Here is a 23,068-nt window from a genome sequence, read left to right as displayed (position 1 = left end):
CTATGTTGTTTTATCATGTGTAGATTTATGTAACCACTACCATAATCAGCCACCAATCTGTTTTCTATCTCAAAAATGGTCTTTCCAGACTGGCTTTTATCGCTCAGCATAATGCCCTTGAGATCCATTCTAGTTGTGTGTGCATTGATAGTTTGTTCTTTTTTCTTGATAAGCAGTATTGCTTGGCATGGATATACAACACTTTGTTAAACCGTTCACCTATAGAGAATCATTTTGGTCATTTCCAGTTTTTAACTATTACAGATAAAACTGCTGTGAACAATTGTGTCTAGGATTTGTGTGGACATGTTTTCATTACTGGGATGAATGCTCAGGAGTGCAACTGGTAGGTCATATGATAAGAGCATATTTAGTTTTTTTGAGAAACTACCACATTATTTTCCAGAGTTAATAATTTATGTTTTAAAGTAACATGAACATATGACATAAATATGCACATGAAAACATAAGAGTGCAAAAATTACAGGAAAATCTGATATGTCTCTTTGCCCACTGCCCAGTCCCAGGCCCCCTCTTCATAGGCCATCAGTGAGTGTGCATCCTTTCTTTCCCACACTGTCATTCTAAAACCTGCCTTTGCCTTTTGTCTTGGAGGTCTTTCTATGGAGCATCTATAAAGCTTTTTCATTCTTCTTTTACTAAGGAGTGAATATACCATTATGTTAAGCATTCCTCATATTTATACTTTGGTTATTTCTAATTTTTGCTGTCATCAGTAAATGAAACAATGAATAACTCTGAAATGCCTCTGTGTTTACTATTGTGTTTTTCTAAGATAGATACATAGGAGCAAAATTGTTGGGTCACAGAAATGCCCATTTGTAATAATAACGGACACTGCCAAAATGCCTTCTTAAAGGAATGTATCAATCAATACTTCTACCAGCAATTATGAAAGCTTATTTGCACCCTTGTCCGCACCCAATATTTTCAATTTTATTAATTTTAAAAATTAGTCTGATGAGTGAAAACTATTTCATTGTTATTTTAATTTGTATTTTTCTGATTAACAATGAGGATACACATCTTTCTCATAACTTAATTGACCATTTTTATGTTTTCTGCTATAAATATTTGTATTCTTGTATAATTTTTTCCCTTGCTGTCTTTTTCTTATTGATTTTTAGTAGCTCCTTATTTGTATTAGATAATAGTCCTTTGGATATTTTTTATATGCTGAAATGTATTTCCAAATCTGTCACTCATCTATGACATTTGTTTTTCGTGTGTATGACGGTGCATGTGTGTTACTCACCTAGCTTCATTTGATTTAGTCTTGTTTTGTGTAGTGAAATGGGTCAGTCTTTTAAGTCTCCTGGATTTTGTTCTTAACTAAGAAGTCTTTCCTTATTATAAATTATGCAAACATTCCCTTATATCTTTTCTAAAGCTGTTGGTCTGCAAACTACTGGATCTAGTGGCCAATGGTTCAGCTAGCACATTAAATCTAGAATCTTGCATTAGGGAACTCATATCAATAAATTTGACTTGCTCCAACATTATGTTCTCCCTCCTGGGTCTAGCATTATTACAATTTGTTCCTAAATCTCCCCCCTGACTTCTGCCAATGTAAGTTTAAAAATCTTGAAATTCTTTTTATAGTTAAGCTATCTCTTTCCTAGACTGGAATTCCAGTCTAGGAATCTTTGGCTTCTCTTGAGAGGTACATGGGAATCTACTCTAGACATATCTGGGGACAATAATGGGCGGGAGAGGTCTTAAGAAGTGCCAGCATTCCTTCTCAAGGCAGTTACCTCAGGTGAGATGATTGCAAGTGTTCAAGTAAGGGAAGCTTGTTTCTCTCAGAAAGGAAAAGAGAGGTTGCATCTTTTGGCAAAAGAGGTTCACGGGGCTTGGGATGTATTAGTCTGTTTTCACACTGCTAATAAAGACATATCTGAGACTGGGTAATTTATAAAAGAAAGAGGTTTAATGTAGTCACAGCTGTACATGGATGAGGAGGCCTCACAATCATGGCAGAAGGCAAGGAGGAGCAAAGACACATCTTACATGGCAGTAGCCACGAGAGCTTGTGCACAGGAACTCTCATTTATAAAATCATCAGATCTCATGAGACTTATTCACCACCATGAGAACAGTATGGTGGAAACTGCCCCCATGATTCAATTATCTCCACCTGACCCTACCCTTGATACATGGGAATTATTACAATTCGAGGTGAGATTTGGGTGGGAATACCAGAGCCAAACCATGTCATTTCACCCCTGGTCCCTCCCAAATCTCGTGTCCTCATATTTCAAAAACAATCATGCCTTCCCAACAGTCCCCTAAAGTCTTAACTCATTACAGAATTAACTAAAAACTCCACAGTCCAAAGTCTTATCTGAGACAAGGCAAGTGCCTTCCTCCTATGAACCTGTAAAATCAAAAGCAAGTAAGCTACTTCCTAGATACAAGGGGGTACAGGCATTGGGTAAATATACCCATTCCCAATGAGAGAAATTGGCCAAAAGCAAAGGGGCTACAGGCCCCATGCAAGTCAAAATCCAGTGGAGCAGTCTTTTTTTTTTTTTTTAAAGTATTAAAGTTCTGAAATAATTACCTTTGACTCCATGTGTCACTTTCATGGTGATACAAGAGGTGGGCTCCCACAGCCTTGAGCAGTTCCACCTCTGTGGCTTTGCTGGGTACAGCCTGCCTCCCTCCTACTTCCACAGGCTGGTATTGAGTATCTACAGCTTTTCTAGGCATATGATGCAAGCTGTTGGTGGATCTACTATTCCGGGGTCTGGAGGACAATGACCCTCTTCTCATGGTTCCACTAGGCAGTGCCCCAGTGGGTACTCTGTGGTGGCTCCAACTCCATATTCCACTTCCACACTGCCCTAGCAGAGATTCTCCATGAAGGCCCCACCCCTGTAGCAACTTCTACCTGGACATCCAGGCATTTTCATACATCCTCTGAAATCTAGGTGGAGGTTCCCAGGCCTCAATTCTTGACTTCTGGTCACCTGCAGGCTCAACACTAAATGAAAGCTGCCAAGAATGGGGGCTTGCACCCTCTGAAGCCATGGACTGAGCTATATCTTGGCTCATTTTAGCCACAGCTGGAGTGGCTGGCATGCAGGGCACCAAGTCCCTAGGCTGCACAGAATAGGGGGCCCCTGAACCTGGCTCATGAAACCATTTTTTCCTCCTATTACTCCAGGCCCTTTATGGGAGGGGCTGCCACAAAGGTCTCTGACATCCCCTAGAGATGTTTTCCTAATTGTCTTGGGGATTAACATGTGGTTCTTAGTTACTTATGCAAATATCCACAGTGGCTTGGATTTATCCTCATAAAATAAGTTTTTCTTTTATATTGCATCATCAGGCTGCAAATTTTCCTAACTTTTATGCTCTGCTTCACTTTTAAACATAAGTTCCAATTCCAAGCGATATCTTTGTGAATAAATAAAACTGAATGCTTTCAGCAGCACCCAAGTCACTTCTTGAATGCTTTGCTGCTTTGAAATTTCTTTCATCTGATGCACCAAATCATCTCTCTCAAGCTCAAAGTTCCACAGAACTCTATGGCACGGGCAAAACACCACCAGTCTCTTTGCTAAAGCATAACAAGAGTCACCTCTGCTCCAGTTCCCAAGTTTCTCATCTCCATCTGAGACCACCTAAGTCTGGACTTCATTGCCCATATCACTATCAATAGTTTCGTCAAAGCCATTCAACAAGTAACTAGCAAGTTCCAACATGTCCCACATCTTCCTGTCTTCTTCTGATCCCTCCAAACGATTCCAATCTCTGCCTGTTACCTAGTTACACAGTTGCTTCCACATTTTCAGGTATCTTTACAGTAGCACTCCTCTACCTGGTGAGGGCTAAACTATGATTTTTTTTTTTTTAATCTTACCCAAATACCTATCTATGGGGCCAGGGGAGTTATGCCCTACAAATCATAAATTTTCACCAGATGGGTTTTATTTAACCCTATCTATCATGACTTACTTTCCAACCTGACTCTGGAATAACATTACAAAGAAAGGAAGAAAATAAAAATGTTTTACCCCAAAACATGTTTCTTTGCCATATTTTGAAATGGGCCTGCAAAGCACTTCTTTGAGGAGGTAAATTTGCATCTGTAAACAATCTCTATTAGCATAGCTAGATATTTTTCTTTCAGACCCTCCCAATCCTAAAGAGATTAACCAAGATATGAACAGGAAACATTTGTCATCTATTGTATCTAAGGGCAGCCACTATAAGACTTCAGAAGAACTTTCATTTTCACAATCTTTATCTTAATCTGAACATTCCCTTTCTATCAATCCCAGGTATTTATACAAACCCAACCAATTATCAACCAGAAAATGTTTAACTTCATCTATAGGCTGGAAGCATCGCCACCCCCCGGTCTTCCTCACTTTGAGTTGTCCTGCCTTTCTGGACCAAACCAATATATTCCTTAAGTGTATTTGATTGATGTCTCACCCCTCTCTAAAATGTATAAAACCAAGCTACACCCCGATTACTGTGGGCACATATTCTCAGGACCTCCTGAGTGCTGTGTCATGGGCCATGGTCACTCATATTTGGCTCAGAATAATCTCTTCAGATATTTTATAGAGTTCGATAATTTTCGTTGACACTGGTACCGATTCACTTTATTTGATTTAATAAAAATGTGATGAAGTTCAAAAGGAACAGAAAAACTGTGTGTTGGGAAAAGAGAGAGATGAAGAGAGCTACATTTTTATGTTTTATATTAAAAGCCATACAGATAATATTTTAAATGAAAAATAAAGCAATGCCAATATAAAGAAGTTATTTAGATGTATGGAGAGAAATCTCAGGGGAAAATTCACCTAAAATAGTTGAAAATTTCTCTGAGGAATTGCTAGAGGTGAAATAGGGCAAGAAAATTTTGTTTTTCATTATAAGCCTTATAATATTTAGCTTTTAAAATGTATTTATAATATTACTTTTATGAAATATTAACATGTATTTTAAAATCTACAAATTGGGACATTTTTCCCAGAATAAAAGAATGATAATTGTTTTATAATGTTAACAACATTTTTTACTGAACTCTTCTCAAGATCTTTTGTAGAAAACACACGTTTATGCTTATCCAGTCTAAATATGGAAGGACTTCATGATTACTCAACTTGTATTCCTGATTCTTTTATTTGAGATTCACTTTAAGTCTAATCCAGATGACAATCAATGTATTTTTAAAAATGTCTTCACCTGTGTTACTGAAAGGGCTATCTAAGGTTCTTGACATACATTCTGGACAACTTTATATTGTTTTGGATGTTTTATTTCGTTAAGAAAATAGATGCAATTATTTTCTTCCAACTTTACTGTTTTTCAGATTTTTTTTCTATTTTGATCTCCCTGGCCCACAGTTCCCCTATGTATTCTGGTTAGATAGCATTGCAGAGAAAAGAATCAAATAAAAAAAAATACAAAGATGGAAAAAAAGAACCCTCTGGAAAACCAATGTCCAATGTCCCAGGAATGCTGAGAATAGAGTGAGCTGGAAGAACTTGGCAGAATCTGGTCCCATAGGTATACTTTTCCACAGAAGTACAATAGCCTCCACTGGCTATAGATCTAGGTTGACAGGGCTTAAGGGTAAGTTGGGTTGAGTTGTATGGGCTTTGAGATGAGTGCAGAAATTTCTGCTTTTGGTCTTGCTGTCATCAAAGTGAAGTAACAGCAGGAGTGACGATCTCTCTTCTTAGTTCAATGGAATGTCTACTTCCTGAACTTGGAGGTAAATCATCTTTTCTTTATTTTTTCTTGGTCTGCAATAAGAAATAAAAATGGGGAGGGGAGAAAGAAATCATGAGGAGGCTGAAAACCAAAATAAAGTGGGTAAAAATAAGAAAAACAACAAATGATGTTAAGCTTTGTTCAGAATTAGTCTTGCAATGTGTTCTAAGTGGTGGTTCTCACAAAGAAAATAGACAGAACTTGTTGATAGCTCATGTGGACAAGGTTGTTTCTAAAATTCTCTTATTGAATTGGAACTGGCCTAAATAAGATCCTTCTTAGGGTGTTCACCTTTCTCTCTAATAAAGAATGTGGATAAAGACTAAACAAATCTTATATCAGTTAATGACGAAGACTGCAAAATTTAGACATTGTTATCATTAGTCCTACAAATAGAATTTGAAAAATTATTTTCTCAAAGTATATTTACTTTTCAACAGCTCGATAAATGAAGATTGCAATTAAAACATTTGTTTAAATTGCAAGTTAATCATCTTGTCTTTGTGAATGACAGGACATTGCTGATATTCATTGCAGAAATGCTGCTTTCTTCATTTTGTTGTTCCCAGCTGTGTCCTTTGAACCTGTTCCTGTTTATAGCAATATTAAATCTGGTGTGGGCTGCTCCCAGCCACCCAGCACCTCACAGAATTTCCCCCACCTGGAGTTGGTTAGTCTTGTCTCAATTTCTGGACCAATCCAGTCTAAGACGAGGGATGGCAGAATCTTACCCAAATCACCCTATGGTTTTGGAATTCTCTAAAGCTCCAGATGAAGGGGTACGATCAAGTCAGTTGAGCTCCTGTGGTCTCTATGCCAACAACAATAGCAACTGCAGCAGCAAAATCAACAACAGTAGTAATAGCAGCAATAGAAGCAGCAACAGGAACAACAAAAGCAACAACAGTAGCAGGAACAACAGCAGCAACAGTAGCAACAACAGCAGCAACAACAGTAACAACAGCAGCAACAGTAATAGCAATAGTAGAAGCATGAGCAACAACAACAGCAGTAACAACAACAAAAGCAACAGCAGCAACAATAGTAATAGCAACAGCAACAGTAACAGTAGCAGCAACAGGTATGGCAACAGTAATACCATCATCAGCAGCAGCAGCATCAGTAGTAACAGTAATAGCAACAGTAACCACATCAATGACAGCAGCAGCAACAATAGTATCAGCAATAGCAATAGCAACAGTAACAACATCAGCAGCAACAGCAATAGCAATAGCATCAGCAACAATAACAAAAACAACAGCAATGGTAACAATAACAAAAGCAACAATAGCAACAACAGCAGCAACAATAGCCACAGAAGCAACAGCATCACAATTAAGAGCAAGAACAGCAGCAACAATAGCCACAGATATAGCAACAGCAGCAGTAGTGACAGCAGAGGTAGCAGCAATAACAGCAGAAGTAACAGCAACAGAAGTAGCAGCAGTAATAGCAGCAATAGCAGCAGCAATAATTATAATAGCAGCAAAAACAGTAGCAGGAACACCAGAAGCAATAGTAGCAGCAGTAGCAAGAGTAACAGTAGCAGCAACAGCAATAGCGACAGTAGCAGCATCAGCAACAACAACAGCAACAGTAGCAGTAGCAGCATCAGCAGCAAGAGCAACAATAACAAAAGCAACAATAGCAACAGCATCAACAACAGTAACAGCAATAGCAACAGAAACATCACCAACAGCAATAGCATCACAATTAACAGCAACAATAGCCACAGCAACAGCAACAGCATCAGTAGCAACAGAAATAGCAGTAATAACAGCAGCAGCAGCAGCAATAATTACAATAGCAGCAACAACAGCAGCAAGAGCAGCAACAACAATAAAAGCAACAATAGAAACAACAGCAATAGCAACAGCAATCATAACAGCAACAGAAGCAACAGCAGTAACAATAGCAGCAATGACAACATCGGCAACAGTAGCAACAACAACGTCGGCAACAGTAGCAACAACAACATCAGCAACAGTAGCAGCAGTGACAGCACTAGTAACAGCATCATAATCAACAATGGCAATAACAACAGAAGCAACAACAATAGCAGCAGCAACAACGAAAGTAAAAATAGCAGCAATAGTAGTAGCAACCATGATAGTAACAGTAGTAGCGACATCAGCAGTTGCAACAATAGCAGCAGTTGTAGCAATAGTGGCAACAACAGCAGCAGCAGCAGCCATAGTAGTAGCAATGCCAACAGCATTAACAGCAATAGCAGCAACAATTTCAGCAATAGCAGCAGCAGCAACAGCAATAGCAACAGCATCATAATCAACAACAGCAATAACAACAGAAGCAGCAACAATAGCAGTAGCAGCAGCAACAACAATTCAGCAACAGTAGCAGCAGCAACAATAACAAAAGCAACAAATAGTAGCAGCAGCAACAAGAGGGGCAACGACAGTAGCTGCAACAGTAACAAAAGCAACAACAGCAACATCAGCAATAATAGCAGCAGCAATAATTGTAACAGCAGCAACAGCAGTGTCAGCAAAAGCAGCAACAACATCAGCAAGAGCAGCAGCAGCAGCAAGAGCAGCAACAACAGTAGCTGCAACAATGACAAAAGCAGCAACAGCAGTGAAAAAAACAACAGCAGCAATAGTAGCAGCAGCAACAGTAACGGTAGTGGCAATAGCAGCAGCCACAACACTATCAGAGGCAACAATAGTAACAGCAGCAGTAGCAGTAGTAGCAATAACAGCAGTAGCAATAACAATGGAAGCATCAGCAACAATAGCAACAGCATCACAATCAACAACAGCACCAGCAGCAACAATAGCCACAGCAGTGGCAACAGAAGCAGCAGCAGTCACAGCAGCAGCAACATCAGCAGAACAAACACCACCAGTAACAACAGCAGCAACAGTAGCAGCAGTAGCAATAACAGCAAAAATTACAACAGCAGCAGCAACAGCAGAAACAACAGCAACAGCAATAGGAACAAGTGCAATAGCAACAACAACAGCAAAAACAAGAGCAGCAGTAACAATAATGACAACAGCAACAGCAGCAAGGACAGCAGCAAGAACAGCAGCAATAAAAATGGCAATAGCAGCAGCAGCAGCAGCAGCAGCAGCAGCAGCAGCAGCAACAGCAACAACATCAGCCACCGGTGAGTGAATAATAACTAAATACCAAGCACTGGAGTGGGTGCTTCATTACATTGTCCCATTCATGAGCCCAACCCTCTGATGGTGAGACAAATTCATGGGCCAAAGGATCTAGCTGCCAGGATTAAAACTTTGGCTTTGTCATTTATTGGCTGTGTGGTTTTGCACAAGTCTTTTACTTTCTCTGGCCTGGGTTTTTTTTTTTCAGTTGTCAGTGGGGTTAATAATAACACCTATTTCATAGGATTGCTGCAAAGATTCAATGAGGGAATACAGGCATACCTCAGAGATGTTGAGGATTCAGTTCCACACCACCACAATAAAGTAAATTTTACCATAAAGTGAGTCATACATTTTTGTTGGTTTCCCAGTTCATATAAAAGTACGGTTACACTATACCACAGTCCATTAAATGTGCAATGTTATGTCTAACAAAACAATGTAATTTAAAAATACTTTATTTTAAAAAAATGCTAACAATCATCTAAGCCTTCAATTGGTGGTAATATTGTGGGTGGAGGCTCTTGCCTCTATGTCGATGGTGGCTGATTGATCAGGATAGTGGTTGCTGAAGGTTGAAGTGGCTGTTGAAACATTTTAAAAGAAGAATATGAAGTTTTCCATGTTGATTGACTCTTCCCTTCATGAAAGATTTTTCTATAGCATGCAATGTTGTTTTGATAGAATTTTACCCAGAGTAAAACGTCTTTAAAAATTGGAGTCAATCCTTTCAAATCCTGGTGCTGCTTTATCAACTAAGTTTATGTAATATTCTAAATCCTTTGTTGTCATTTCAACAATGTTCACAGGAGCTCCACCAGGGCTAGATTCCATCTCAAGGAACCACTGTTTTTTTCCTCGAGATAGAGTCTCACTCTGTCACTAGACTGGAGTGCAGTGGTGTGATCTTGGCTCACTGCAACCTCCACCTCCTGGGTTCAAGCAGTTCTCCTGCCTCAGACTCCATAGTAGCTGGAACTACAGGCATGCACCACCATGCGCAGTTAATTTTTGTATTTTTAGTAGAGATGGGGTTTCACCATGTTGGCTAGGATGGTCTTGATCTCTTGGCCTCGTAATCTGCCTGCCTTGGCATCCCAAAGTGCTGGGATTACAGGCATGAGCCACTACACCTGGCCAGGAAACCACTTTCTTAGCTCATCTCTAAGAAGAAACTCCTCATCTGTTCAAGTTTTATCATGAGGTTGAAGGAATTCAGTAACATCTTCAGGCTTTACTTCTAATTCTAGTTCTCTTGCTATTTCTATCATATCTGCAGATATTTTTTATGCTGAAGTCTTGAGCTCTTCAGTTATCCATGAGGGCTCAAATCAACTTCTTCAAAACTCCTGTTAACATTTATATTTTGACCTCCTCCCATGATTCACAAATGTTCTTAGTGACATCTACAATGGTGAATCCCTTCCGGAAAGTTTTCAATGTACTTTGCCTAGATCAATCAGAGGAATTACCATCTATGGTAGCTATAGCCTTATAAAGTATATTTCTTAAATAATAATATTTGAATGTCAAAACTACTCCTTGATCCATGGGCTGCAGAATGGATGTTGTGTTAGCAGGCATGAAAACAGCATTAATCTTTAGGCACATCTCCATCAGAGCTCTTGGGTGACCAGGTGTATGTATTGTCAATGAGCAGTAATATTTTGAAAACTATCTTTTTTTCCTAAGCAGTAGGTCTAAACAGTGGGCTTAAAATATTCAGGAAGCCATGCTGTAAACCGAAATACTGTTATCTGTATGTAGGCTTTACTATTCTATAAGCACAAGCAGAGTAGACAGCATAATTCTTAAGGACCCTATGGTTTTAATGGTAAATGAGCACTGGCTTCAACATCTAGTCACCAGCTGCATTCACCTTTCGCAAGAAAGTCAACCTGTCCTTTGAGTTTTGAAGCCAGGCATTGATTTTTCCTTTCATTATGAAAGTCCTAAATGGCATCTTCTTTCAATAGAAGGCTGTTTTGTCTATATTGAAAATCTGTTGTTTAGTGTGACCACCTTCATCAGTGATCTTTGTTAGATCTGGATAACTCGCTACAGCTTCTATATCAACACTTGCTGTTTCACCCTGCACTTTTTTTTAAATTATAGTTTAAGTTCTGGGGTACATGTGCAGAATGTGCAGGTTTGTTACATAGTTATGCACGTGCCATAGTGGTTTGTTGCCTCCATCAGCCTGTCATCTACATTAGGTATTTCTCCTAATGCTATCCCACTCCTAGCCTCCCACCCCCTGACAGGCCCTGGTGTGTGATGTTCCTCTCCCTGTGTCCATGTGTTCTCATTGTTCAACTCCCACTTATGAGTGAGAACATGTGGTGTTTAGTTTTCTGTTCTTGTGTTTGCTGAGAATGATGGTTTCCAGCTTCATCCTTTTTATTGCTGCATGGTATTCCATGATGTAAATGTGCCACATTTTCTTTATCCAGTCTAGCATTGATGGGCATTTGGGTTGGTTCCAAGTCTTTGTTATTGTGAACAGTGCCACAATAAACATACATGTGCATGTGTCTTTATAATAGAATGATTTATAATCCTTTGGGCATATACCCAGTAATGGGATTGCTGAGTCAAATGGTATTTCTATTCCTGGGTTCTTGAGGAATCACCACACTGTCTTCCAAGTGGTTGAACTAACTTACACTCCCACTAACAGTGCAAAAGTGTTCCTATTTCTCCACATCTTCTCCAGCATCTGTTGTTTCCTGACATCTTAATGATCACCATTCTAACTGGTGTGAGATGGTATCTCATTGTGGTTTTGATTTGCAGTTCTCTAATGACCAGTGATGATATGCATTTTTTTCATATGTTTGTTGGCTGCATAAATGTCTTCTTTTGAGAAGTGTCTCTTCATATTCTTGCCCACTTTTTGATGGGCTGTTTGTTTTTTTCTTGCATATTTGTTTAAGTTCTTTGTAGATTCTGGATATTAGCCCTTTGTCAGATGGGTAAATTGCAAAAATTTTCTCCCATTCTGTAGGTTGCCTGTTCACTCTAATGATAGTTTCTTTTCCTGCACCTTGCACTTTTATGTTATGGAGATGGCTTCTTTCCTTAAGCCTTATGAGCCAACACTTACTAACTTCGATGTTTTCTTCTACCACTTCTTCACTTGTCCCAGCCTTCATATAATTGAAGAGTTAGGGCCTTGCTCTGGATAAGGCTTTGGCTTAAGGGAATGTTGTGAATGGTTTGATCTTCTATCCAGACCATTCAAACTTCTCCATTATCAGCAATAAGGCTGTTTCATTTTCTTATTTGTGTGTTCACTGGAGTAGCATTTTTAAACTTCTTTCAAGAACTTTTCCTGTGCATTCTCAACTTGGCTAACTGGTGCAAGAGGTCTTGCTTTCAGCTTATTCTGGCTTTCAACGTGCCTTTTTCACTGAGCTTAATCATTTCTGCCTTTTAATTTAAAGTCGAGACTTGCAACTCTTCCTTTCATTTAACACCTAGAGGGCACTGTAGAGCTATTAATTGGCCTAATTTCAGTATGGTTGTGTCTCAGGGAATAAGAAGGCCCAAGGAGAGGGAGAGAGGTGGGGGAACGGTCAGTGTGCGGAACAGTCATATCACACACATTTATCAATTAAGTTAGCTGTTTTACACAGACATGGTTTGCGGTGTCCTAAAACAATTACAATAGTAGTATCAAAGATCACTGATCACAGATCACCATCACAGATATGATAATCATGGAAAAGTTTGAAATATTGTGAGAATTACCAAAGCATGCCACGGTGACAGGAAGTGAGCACCTGCTGTTGGAAAAATGCTGTAAATAAACTTGCTTAATGTAGGGTCACTGTATACTTTCAATCTGTTTAAAAAATACATGATCTGCAAAACAATAAAATGAAGTGCAATAAAAGAAGGTACACGAGAAGGGCATGGAAAGCACTGGGTAGAGCTCTTAGTAAATGTTAGCTATTGTTATCCTCATTTTACAGACAAGAAAACTGGCTTAAGAAATGAGATAAGGAGCCAGGCGTGGTGGCTCACACCTGTAATCCCAGCACTTTGAGCGGCCAAGGTGAGCAGATCACTTGAGCTCCAGAGTTCGAGACCAGCCTAGGCAACATGGCGAAACCTGTCTCTACAAAAAAATACAAAAAATTAGCTAGGCACGGTGGCACATGCCTATAGTCCCAGCTACTTGGGAGGCTGAGGTGGGAGGATGACCTGAGCCAAGGAGTTCGAGGCTGCAGTGAGCTGAGATCAAGCCACTGCACTCCAGCCAGGGTAACTGGAGTGAGACCTTGTCTCAAAAAGAGAGACCAAAGTAAAGTGAGAAGCGAGATAAAGTATAGGGTATTAGGTAGCCATACAGGCTACCTTTGTAAGTAGGATAGGTTTAGTGCCCTTAGGAACCAAGTGACTTGGTTGGTGAGGGAAGGACCCTTGCCCTGCCATTTCTGCTGGCTCTCCTCAGTGCATGTGACACTGTTCTTGGGGTCAGTTTTCAGTGCCAGCTGTGGTCCTTCCTCCTGCTCCCACACATCCCTGCCTCCTGCAGGCCGCACCTCCCACCCCTTCCTCTGTTGGCGCACTGTCCTCTGGCTCTGTCTCAGCCCTCCCACTCACACTCTGCAATTCCCCAAGCCTTACACATATCCCTCAGTGAGTGGTGAACCGAGTTACGTGATACAGAAATAAGAACAGTGCAAATCTTTATAGGCATATTTATAGATCGCATACATGAAAAGAATATAAAATAACAACAGGAATGATCTTTTGAAATATCTCTTTAGCCTGCTTTGAACCAGCCTGATGAAAATGAACACCTCTGACAAGCACAGGTATGTGTATGCCCCTGAGCTGCACTTCCCCATCTTACAACAACTCGGAATGTATTTTAAAATTTGATTTCCAGTAAGTAGTCTAGGCTTATATTTTCCTGTTTTATAGAATGGCTACAAAAGCTTCTGTGAGTAATAGCAGTGGCTCGTAGACATTAATTAGTGTCAGGCACTTTACTGACACTTAGTGAGTGTCAATTGGAACCATACTCACTGGGTGAGAGCGCTTAGTAAATGTTAGTTTTATTTTATTATTAGATGGAGACTTGCTCTGTCGCCCAGGCTGGAGTGCAGTGGTGCAATCTTGGCTCACTGCAATCTCTGCCTTCTGAGTTCAAGTGATTCTCCTGCCTCTGCCTTCTGAGTAGCTGTGTCACCAGCTGTGCCACCGCACCCAGCTAATTTTTTTGTATTTTTAGCAGAGATGGGGTTTCATTGTGTTAGCCAGCATGGTCTTGATCTCCTGATCTCGTGATCTACCTGCCTCTACCTCCCAAAATTCTGGCATTACAGGAGTGAGCCACTGTGCCTGGCCAATGCTAGCTATTGTTATCCTCATTTTGCAGAAAGGAAAACAGGCTTAAGAAGTGAGATAAGGCCGGCCGTGGTGGCTCACGCCTGTAATCCAAGCACTTTGGAGGCCAAGGCAGGCGGATCACCTGAGGTCGGGAGTTTAAGACCAGCCTGACCAACATGGCGAAACCCCGTCTTTATAAAAAATAAAAAATAAAAAAAAGAAGAAGTGAGATAAATTAATAGGGTATGAGCCCACAGGCTATGTTTGTAACGAGGATAGGTTTAGGGCCCTTAGGAATCATATTAACTTAATTAGTAACCAATTGACACTTAATTGGTGTCAGGCACCTTACACACATTTTCTTCTTTAATCCAGTGAGTAGGTACTGTTGTCTCCACTAACAGATGAAGAAACTGAGGCTTTGAGGCATTAAAGCAATAAAGCCACACACAAGGGAAGTGTGACAGCGGTGCTTCAGGTTTTACAAACCGTGCTCTTCACCATACGTGTTACTGCCCGCCTGGCACTGGTGCTGGCTAGAGAAAGGAACTTCAATTAGGGATGCTGTTGAAAGAACTTCAGCATTTGTTCCACGAATAATTGGTAGCTCCTGCTCTGTGTATGCCAGGCACCGTGCTAAGGTCCAGGACAGGATTTAGAGTTTGTCTTTGATGAGACGTGCCCATGTATGTGGGAAGCTGTGTGGGGACAGGGGTACAGGGTCGGAGATGGTTGGTTTAGATGAAAGGTCTCCAACTCAAATGTCTGCATGCACCAGGCAGATCACGCAATGTACCAAAGACAATAGGAAGCAGTGAGGATGGTGGCCTCCTGCAGAGGGTGTGCCCTTCAGAAAGCCAGGCCATCATTCACTCCTACATGCTGTCAACAAGAGGAAATATCTTCTCAATGTTACCAAATATTCTGTGGTTTTTTTTTTTTTTCTTTAAAACAGATCCTGGAAATCCAGTTTATATGGAATTTCCCAGTTAAAAAAAAAATACTGTGTGGGCCAAATAAAGCACTGGAGAACTTGGTGACCTCCAGGCTTCGAGTGTGTGACCTCTGGCCGCTTTCAAAGGCCTCTTCCAGCTCTAGGACTCAATTCTAGGAAAAGCCTCAGACCACTGTGGTTTACCAGCATTTTGCCCAAGTACTGAATATGTTAAACATGGAGGTTTGGTAGAATGAATGAAACTCAGTTGTTTGTGGTATCAGCAGGCCGAAAATGGAGTAAGAAGGAAACAAATAAAAATATCTAAACATGCTGCATAAACAAACTTGTGGGGAAAGCGTCAGATATTTCAACTGGTCTTCTGGTTCACGGTCATTTAGGTTGTTTCCAAACTCTTATAAAAAATTGCCTTAATGACTAGTCCTGTACATATGCCACTTTGCACAGGTAAACTAGAAGTGTAGAGTGGCCAGGTTAAAGGACATACATGTCTGTGATTTTTATATTACTGTTGCACTGTCTGTCACAGAGGCATCTAACTCCTACCAGCAACACGGGATGCTGCGTTTCTCCCCATTCTTCCCCAACATAGTGTGTTACCGAGTCGTTTTATTTCTGACAATCCAAGTAGTTACTAGTGCAGTGCTAATTTGAATTTTTCTTACTATGAAGGAGGTTGAGCATATTTTCATATATTCTGTATTTTGCCTTTATTTCTTTGTATTTTGTCTTTATTTAGAATTTTTTTAAATTTACTGTTTGAATAGGTTCGTATGGTCCAAAATTCAAAATTACAAAATGGTAAGCATTGAAACCTCCCTTCCACCTGTGTCCCACAGCCACTCAATTCCATAGGCAACAATGTTATGGTTCTTGTACATTTTTTCCAGAGATACAAGTATTTATATATGTGTCTTTCACTATTGTTACACAAATGGTAGAATATATACATTTCTATGTTTTGCTTTTTCCCCCATTAGCAATATATCTTGGAGAACTTTCCTTGTCAGTGTATATGAAATTGCCTCATTCTTTTTAATGACTGCATAATTTTATAGAATGGCATATCATTTACTTAACTGGTCTTATTTTATTTTTATTTTTTTTTGTATTTTTAGTAGAGACAGGGTTTTGCCATATTGGCCCAGGCTGGTCTCAAACTCCTGACCTCAGGTGTTCCACCCTCCTCAGTCTCCCAAAGTTCTGGGATTACAGGTGTGAGTTACTATGCCCGGCTTATTTAGCTAGTCTTCTGATTCATGGTCATTTAGGTTGTTTCCAAACTCTTATTATAAAAAATTGCCTTAATGACTAGTCCTGTACATATGTCACTTTGCACAGGTAAACTAGTAGTGTAGAGTGGCTAGGTTAAAGGACATACATGTCTGTGATTTTTATATTACTGTTGCACTATCCCTTACAGAGGCATCTAACTCCTACCAGCAACACGGGATGCTGCGTTTTCTCCCCATTCTTCCCCAACATAGTGTGTTACCGAGTAGTTTTATTTTTGACAATCCAAGTACTTATTAGTGCAGTGTTAATTTGGACTTTTCTTACTATGAGGGAGGTTGAGCATATTTTCATATATTTAAGAGCTGTTTTTATTTCCTTTTCACTGAATTATTTGCTCAAATCTGTTGCCTATTTTGTTTTTTCTATTGGGTGGTTGCTCTTACGGATTTTTAGGGATCTTTATATATTGGGAAAATTAGCCCAATGTAGAGTAGTAAATATTTTCCTCAAGTTTATAATTTTATTTTTAGCCTATGGTAGTCATTCAATGCAGAATCTTTAATTTTTATGAAAGCAAACATATTGACCTTTCTTCTATGCATTCTGGATTTTTTGGGTCATGTTTAGAAAGACCTTCTCCACTTGTAAGTTTAAAGACATTCTCTTATACTGTCTTTGTTATTTTAATGAATTTTAAAATGCTTTCAAGTCTTTGACTGAGTTTGAATTTATCTCAGTGTATGATGTGAAGTATTAAGTCAACCTAATTCTTATTCCCAAATGGCTACAGGGTTGTCCTAAAACCTTTATAGAACAGTTCATTTAGAACTTTCAACAGCCTACCTCTGTATATTTTCGACTTCCTCGATGGTCTCGGGCAAAGCCTTCCCTTTAGTTTCTGGTAGCAACAGCACCAGACCTCCAGCAACCAAGCCAACCACGGCTGAAAGCCAAACAGATGAAAATCACATTAAGAACCGAAAAACTCAAGGTCTACAATTATAGTTTCTTTTATTTTTGTTTAAAACATTTTTGGGCGTTTTTCTGTACCTATTTGCAGATTCCTTTGCCTTTTGTGATGCTGTATTTTCCATTATAAATATTATACCAGTTCCAAACTCCATTGAATTACAATTCCTAATAGGGAAATGAAATACTTAACATTTGGAGTCAAGGTTATTCTAGGGTAGAGGACATTACCACCATATTAAGATACTTCGGAGTTGGAAAATAACTCTGCAAAAAATTAACTGTATGAAAAGGAGGACCATAACCCTGCCAGTATAATGCACTTAGTAAGAAAAATAAGTCAGAAACTTGGATCATTTCTAGCAAATAAAAGTGAATTATGTATTTATTACTATGTAAGAGCACTAAAAAGCATAGCTAGGATTTTAGTTAAAATTTAGGTGTTCACTAAATCCCATTATTCCTTTTTTTCCCCTTTGTCTCTAGCTATAATCTTTAATAATAAACAGATGTTTTTGTTTCTTTAGATTCTAATAAAAGTTTTGATCTTTTAAAGTTGTATTTATATGTGTTTTAAAATAATAGAATACAGAAAACAGGATATGGGTTCTTTACTAGTTTTGAGGTCTCAAAACACTGCATGTCAGTCTCTATCTTTACACCCTCAGAAAATGGCTGAAACAGAAGCTGCAGGGAACAGAACCCAAGCTCTGGGAACCTGGGCTCCAACTCTGGCCCCCTCACCTACTGGTCTCAGGGCCTCGGGAAGTTCTGTCATCTCTCTGATGCTCCAGACTTTCCTATATAAAGTGGGATAATATACTGTCAAATCAAGTTTAGCTTACAGCTGCCTCCTTACATATTTTAAGTTTGGCCTAAAGGTTTCTCTACTCATTGTGAACTATAGATGGAATTGTAAACACACTGTAGCCCACTCCTGTGCTAAGTGAAACAGCCTTTGCAAAATTATGACTGAGACAATGAAAGAAATCTAACTTAATCGGCTTCATCTTACTTCTAACCTCCAACCTATCCTTGTTCAGTCTTGGGTGTAGGCTGAACTAACTTGGGGAGAAACTTATAGATTAAAACAAAGATGACCACAGCCAAAGCAGACCTCTTTATTACCTCTGGACTAGGTTGCCTTTGTAAGACTCACATTAGCCACACAATTAGAAATGATGGTTTAGGAGTCATGCAGCTGGAGGCTACAGGATTCTGAACCTTTCTAAACTGCTGGTAAAATCAGTGCTGGAGATATTTCGCAGACCCTGCACTTGGTGGATCAGCTAGCACTACCCAAATCAATAAACTGGCTCATCTGATCTTGTGGCCCCACCAAGAACTGACTCAGCACAAGAAGACAGCTCTAACTCCCTGTGATTTCATCAATCTGCACCCTCGGCTAACTGTCTTCCCCCAACCCACCAAGTTGTCCTTAAAAACTCTACTCCCCAAACGCTCAGAAGATTGATATGAACAATAATAAAACTCCAGCCTTCCCACACAGCCGACTCTGCATGAATTACTCATTGTCTATTGCAATTCCCCTGTCTTTAGAAATTGGCTCTGTCTAGGCAGCAGGCAAGATGAACCCCTTGGGCAGTTACACAGTCCCCGAGTTTTAGCCAGTCAAATGCGGCCAACTGTTCGAACCATGTTCAAATAAGGCAAACACCAAGCTGTAATCAATCCAGCTGTTTCTGTACATCGCTTCCAATTTCTGTATGTGGCTTTCCTTTTTCTGTCCATAAATCTTCTACCATGTGGCTGTGCTGGAGTCTCTGAGCCTACTCTGGCTCAGGAGGTTACCTGATTCACAAATTATTCTTTGCTCAATTAAATTCTTTTAAATTTAATTCAGGAGAAATTTTTCTTTAACAATATCACCTCATAGATGTAAACCAAAAATAAAGATTGAAGACCAACAATTGATTGAATTGAACCGAAAAACTTCAAGGTTTTTCACCCCCACCCCTTCCCATTCACACCCTGATGGGAAGAAGTAGGGGTCATACATGTCTCATTATACCCTCTCCTTTTTGGGGTTCAAGCACAATTCACCAGTGTTAACATTAAAACACATCTTAAGACTGACACGACAGACTCTTTGTAGAAATAAGACAGCAAATTCCAACCTGAATAATGTCACATGACAAAGAAGGAAATTAAAATATTTTACCCCCAAATATATTTCCTTGCCCTATTTTGAAACAGCCTGGCAAAGCCATCTTTTTGGAGAAAATTTGTATCTGTAAAGAATCTCTATTACAATAACTACATCTTTCCCCTTCTAGACCCTCCCAATCCTGAAGAGATTAACTGAGAATCTAGCACCTTTTAAAGATCTGAATAGGAAACATTGCCATTGTCTCTAAGGGCACTAACTATGAGATTTCATCTATCTAATAAGGGCCTTGGTTTCCATACATCTTTAGATAATAACTCTTTAAAGCAATTGCCAATTGGAAAATCTTTGAATCCACCTATGACCTGGAAGCCCCTGCTTTCAGTTGTCTTGCCTTTCTGAACCAAACCAATGGATACCTCATAAGTATTGATGGATGTCTTTTGTCTCCTTAATATGTATAAAACCAAGCTGTAACCCTACCACGTTGGATACATGTTCTCAGGACCGCTTGAGACTGTGCCTCAGGCCATGGTCACTCATATTTGGCTCAGAATAAACTCTTTAAATATTTTACAGAATTTAGTTTTTTTCCTTGACATGTCAGAGGTGTGTGAAACACAGCGACTTTACCTTGAATAGGGAATGGGTAAAATAAGGCAGAGACTTACTGGGCTACCTTCCTAGATAGTTAGGCATTCTAAGTCACAGGATGAGATAGGAGGTCAGCACAAGATACAAATCATAAAGACCCTGCTAATCCAACAGGCTACAGTAAAGCCAGATGAAACCCACCAAAACCAAGATGGCGATGAGCGTGACCTCTGTTAGTTCTCACTGCTACACTCCCACCAATGCCATGGAAGTTTACAAATATCATGCTAACATCAGGAAGTTACCAACTCATGAATAGTCCACCTTTTGTTTAAGCATATAATCAAGAAATAACCATAAAATGGGCAACTAGGAGCTGATCTGCCTGTGGGGTAGCCATTCTTTATTCCTTGACTTTCCTAATAAACTTGTTTTCACATTACTATATGGACTTGTCCTGAATTCTTCCTTGCATAAGATCCAAGAATCCTCTCTTGGGGTCTGCATCAGGACCCCTTTCCAATAACATTTTTCTGGTGAACTGTGAAGGGATGATACTGAGGAGACCCCCTCCCCAGCCCAAAGGAATTAGACTACAGCACTGATTAGCCAACTTTGGGTAAGTAGTGGGGTACCCGGGTAAAGAATGTGATTGGGTCAGAGGCCCAATTTAGAGGAGTTAGAGTCTCTCCTAAAACAGAGGGTTGGCTGGGTGCAGTGGCTCATACCTATAATCCTAGCACTTAGGGAGACCAAGGCGGGTGGAACATCTGAGGTCGGGAATTCCAGACCAGCCTGACCAACATGGAGAAACTCCATCTCTACTAAAAGTACATAATTAGCCAGGCCTGATGGTACATGCTTGCAGTCCCAGCTACTCGGGAGGTTGAGGCAGGAGAATCGCTTGAACCCGAAAAACAGAGGTTGCAGTGAGCCAAGATTGTGTCATTGCAACCAGCTTGGACAATAAGAGCAAAACTCCATCTCAAAAAAAAAAAAAAAAAAAAATGGAGAGAGAGGGTTAAAAGCCCCTTTTAATAAAAGGCAATGACACTTGACCGAACTCGGTTTTGAGAACTTAGGAAGTTTAGAGTCCTTCCTAAGATTGAAGGGGTTAGAGGCCCCTCGCAGTAAAATCTCTCTCAGCTCAGAACAAGTTTGCACCATGGGATGTCAACTGCTATTTTCTTTGAATTAATTTCTCTTGCACTCTGCTGATGGCTATGGGTGATAGAATTAGGCATATGCAGGATCATGGAATACGGGGAGCTTTATTTCTCCCTAAGAGCGACACTTGAGAGCTGATAGCACAGTTGGAAAAGATTGCTTCACTACACGAGCAGTCACCTGAACCTTTCAGTGTTGCTATAATAGGTGGGTTTTTTCTGGCCTCCCTGAGCACCTTGCCTTTCCCACCCTGGCGCAGGTAATGTTTTTCTCTCTTTCTCTCCTTTCTCTTTTCTATTTTTCCTGTTACTCAGGGCAACTGTCTGCTCTTTCATCTTGCCCAGAGAACATATCTTTCATATGTTGAAAAATGTCCTTGGGAGCTTGAACTTGTAACCACATGGCAGTTTTTTCTCTTGGTTTCCACCATCCAACAGACAGGAATTTGGGGCTTCATGTCATACTTATTCCAAAAAATTATCTTGAGCAGTTAAAAGGTTTTGCAACCTCAGAATTGGCTTCTCTAAAATCCTTCTGGGAAGAAGAATGGAAACCAGCCAATGCTGTAGATCAATAGCTAAGGCTTCACCATTTTACAACGGGGACCCAGGGTTCAATCCTGGCTTAGGGAATGAGTCCTTTCTGGTTTAAAATCTGTATAACCTTTACCACTTGTTAATTCTCTTCTCCTCCATGAACCATCTTGAACTTTCCTTTCTCTGAGCACAAAAATGTTGGCCATTTGGCATGACTAAAGTCGGGTAATAAGAGATTTAAAATAATTTTTTAAAAAGAGTGCTATGGTTAAAAGCCAGCTGATTCAAGCTCTAACAGCCTGGAATGCCTTGGATAAAACAGAGGAGGCGTCACAGACCCCCTTTTGGAAAAACCTCTATTTTCCTCATAAAACCCAGGAATTAGAAGTGGATGGATCCTTCTCAAAATCCAAGGCTCTGTTCTGTTTTGCATTGCATTATCTGAAGTTTTTGACTTTGGAGAGCATCAGAAATTAAAATTACTACACATTATGAGGCGGTTTTGATGTGTAATAAATAAGTAGGAAATATAGTTTTGGGGATAGCTAATGGCAGTTACGGGGACATACTCAACTCTTTGCAAGTTTGGATCAGAAAAGCATGCTCTTGGCAACATAGAAGTTATGAAAATGTCCCCCCTTCCCACTGAGAGATAAGACTCCCGTAGGAAACTGGCTGATTTCCTGTTTTTGGGATACAGGATCTAGTATAAAAATGAGACCCTTAATTTTGGGAATCTGTTTTTGCTTTTCAGCTGTGCCAGCTTAATAGGCCTTAGAAGCTGCATACTTTGAAGAGAAAAGTAGCAAATAGAAATCTTAAAAGTACTAAACTTTCTTCTGTCTGTGAATTTATATGTGTTGTGTGTGTGTGATATGAAAGAGCTTTGATTAATTGTTTTAAAAATAATAAGAGCTTAAGTCAAATATTTTTGTCAGAAAAGTAAAAAGTGTAATACCTTTTATTTCATGTGACTTAAGTAATCTTTGAGAAATAAAAACAGTTTTACATACTAGGTGTGTAAAAAAAAGTAAAATGTATTTTTGGTAAAAGACTATAAGAAGTCATGGAAATGTGAATTTTTCTGCCTAAAGGGTTAAAGGATTGTTTTAAGTTAAATAATATAAAGCTGAAGATTTGAACAAGTTATGGAATGTTTGTGAAAAATTAATCATGCAAAAGAAATTCTGTGTGAACATATCGGCTAAAGTCAAAGAGGTATTACTCTGTTTTTCCATAAATTGAACATTAGAAT

General features: G+C 39.5%; 1 protein-coding gene across 1 annotated transcript in view; it reads right to left on the bottom strand.

Annotated features, from left to right (window-relative positions):
- Window positions 1-5,038: 5,038 nt before the first annotated feature.
- The window catches only part of SLC22A2 (solute carrier family 22 member 2), a 41,817-nt gene continuing 23,787 nt past the window's right edge, over window positions 5,039-23,068 (bottom strand). Inside the window, exons 9-10 of the mRNA XM_037742282.1 lie at window positions 17,263-17,362; window positions 5,039-5,789 (exon numbers count right to left, since the gene is read on the bottom strand). Coding sequence (XP_037598210.1) covers window positions 5,723-5,789; window positions 17,263-17,362 — 167 coding nt within the window. The 3' untranslated portion in view covers window positions 5,039-5,722. The remainder of the gene's footprint in view (window positions 5,790-17,262; window positions 17,363-23,068) is intronic.

This window comes from Cebus imitator, unplaced genomic scaffold (assembly GCF_001604975.1).
Source record: "Cebus imitator isolate Cc_AM_T3 unplaced genomic scaffold, Cebus_imitator-1.0 Scaffold6, whole genome shotgun sequence".
NCBI lineage: Eukaryota > Metazoa > Chordata > Mammalia > Primates > Cebidae > Cebus > Cebus imitator.
The sequence above is the reverse complement of the archived record's forward strand: the minus strand, read 5'-3'. Positions and strand labels throughout refer to the sequence as shown.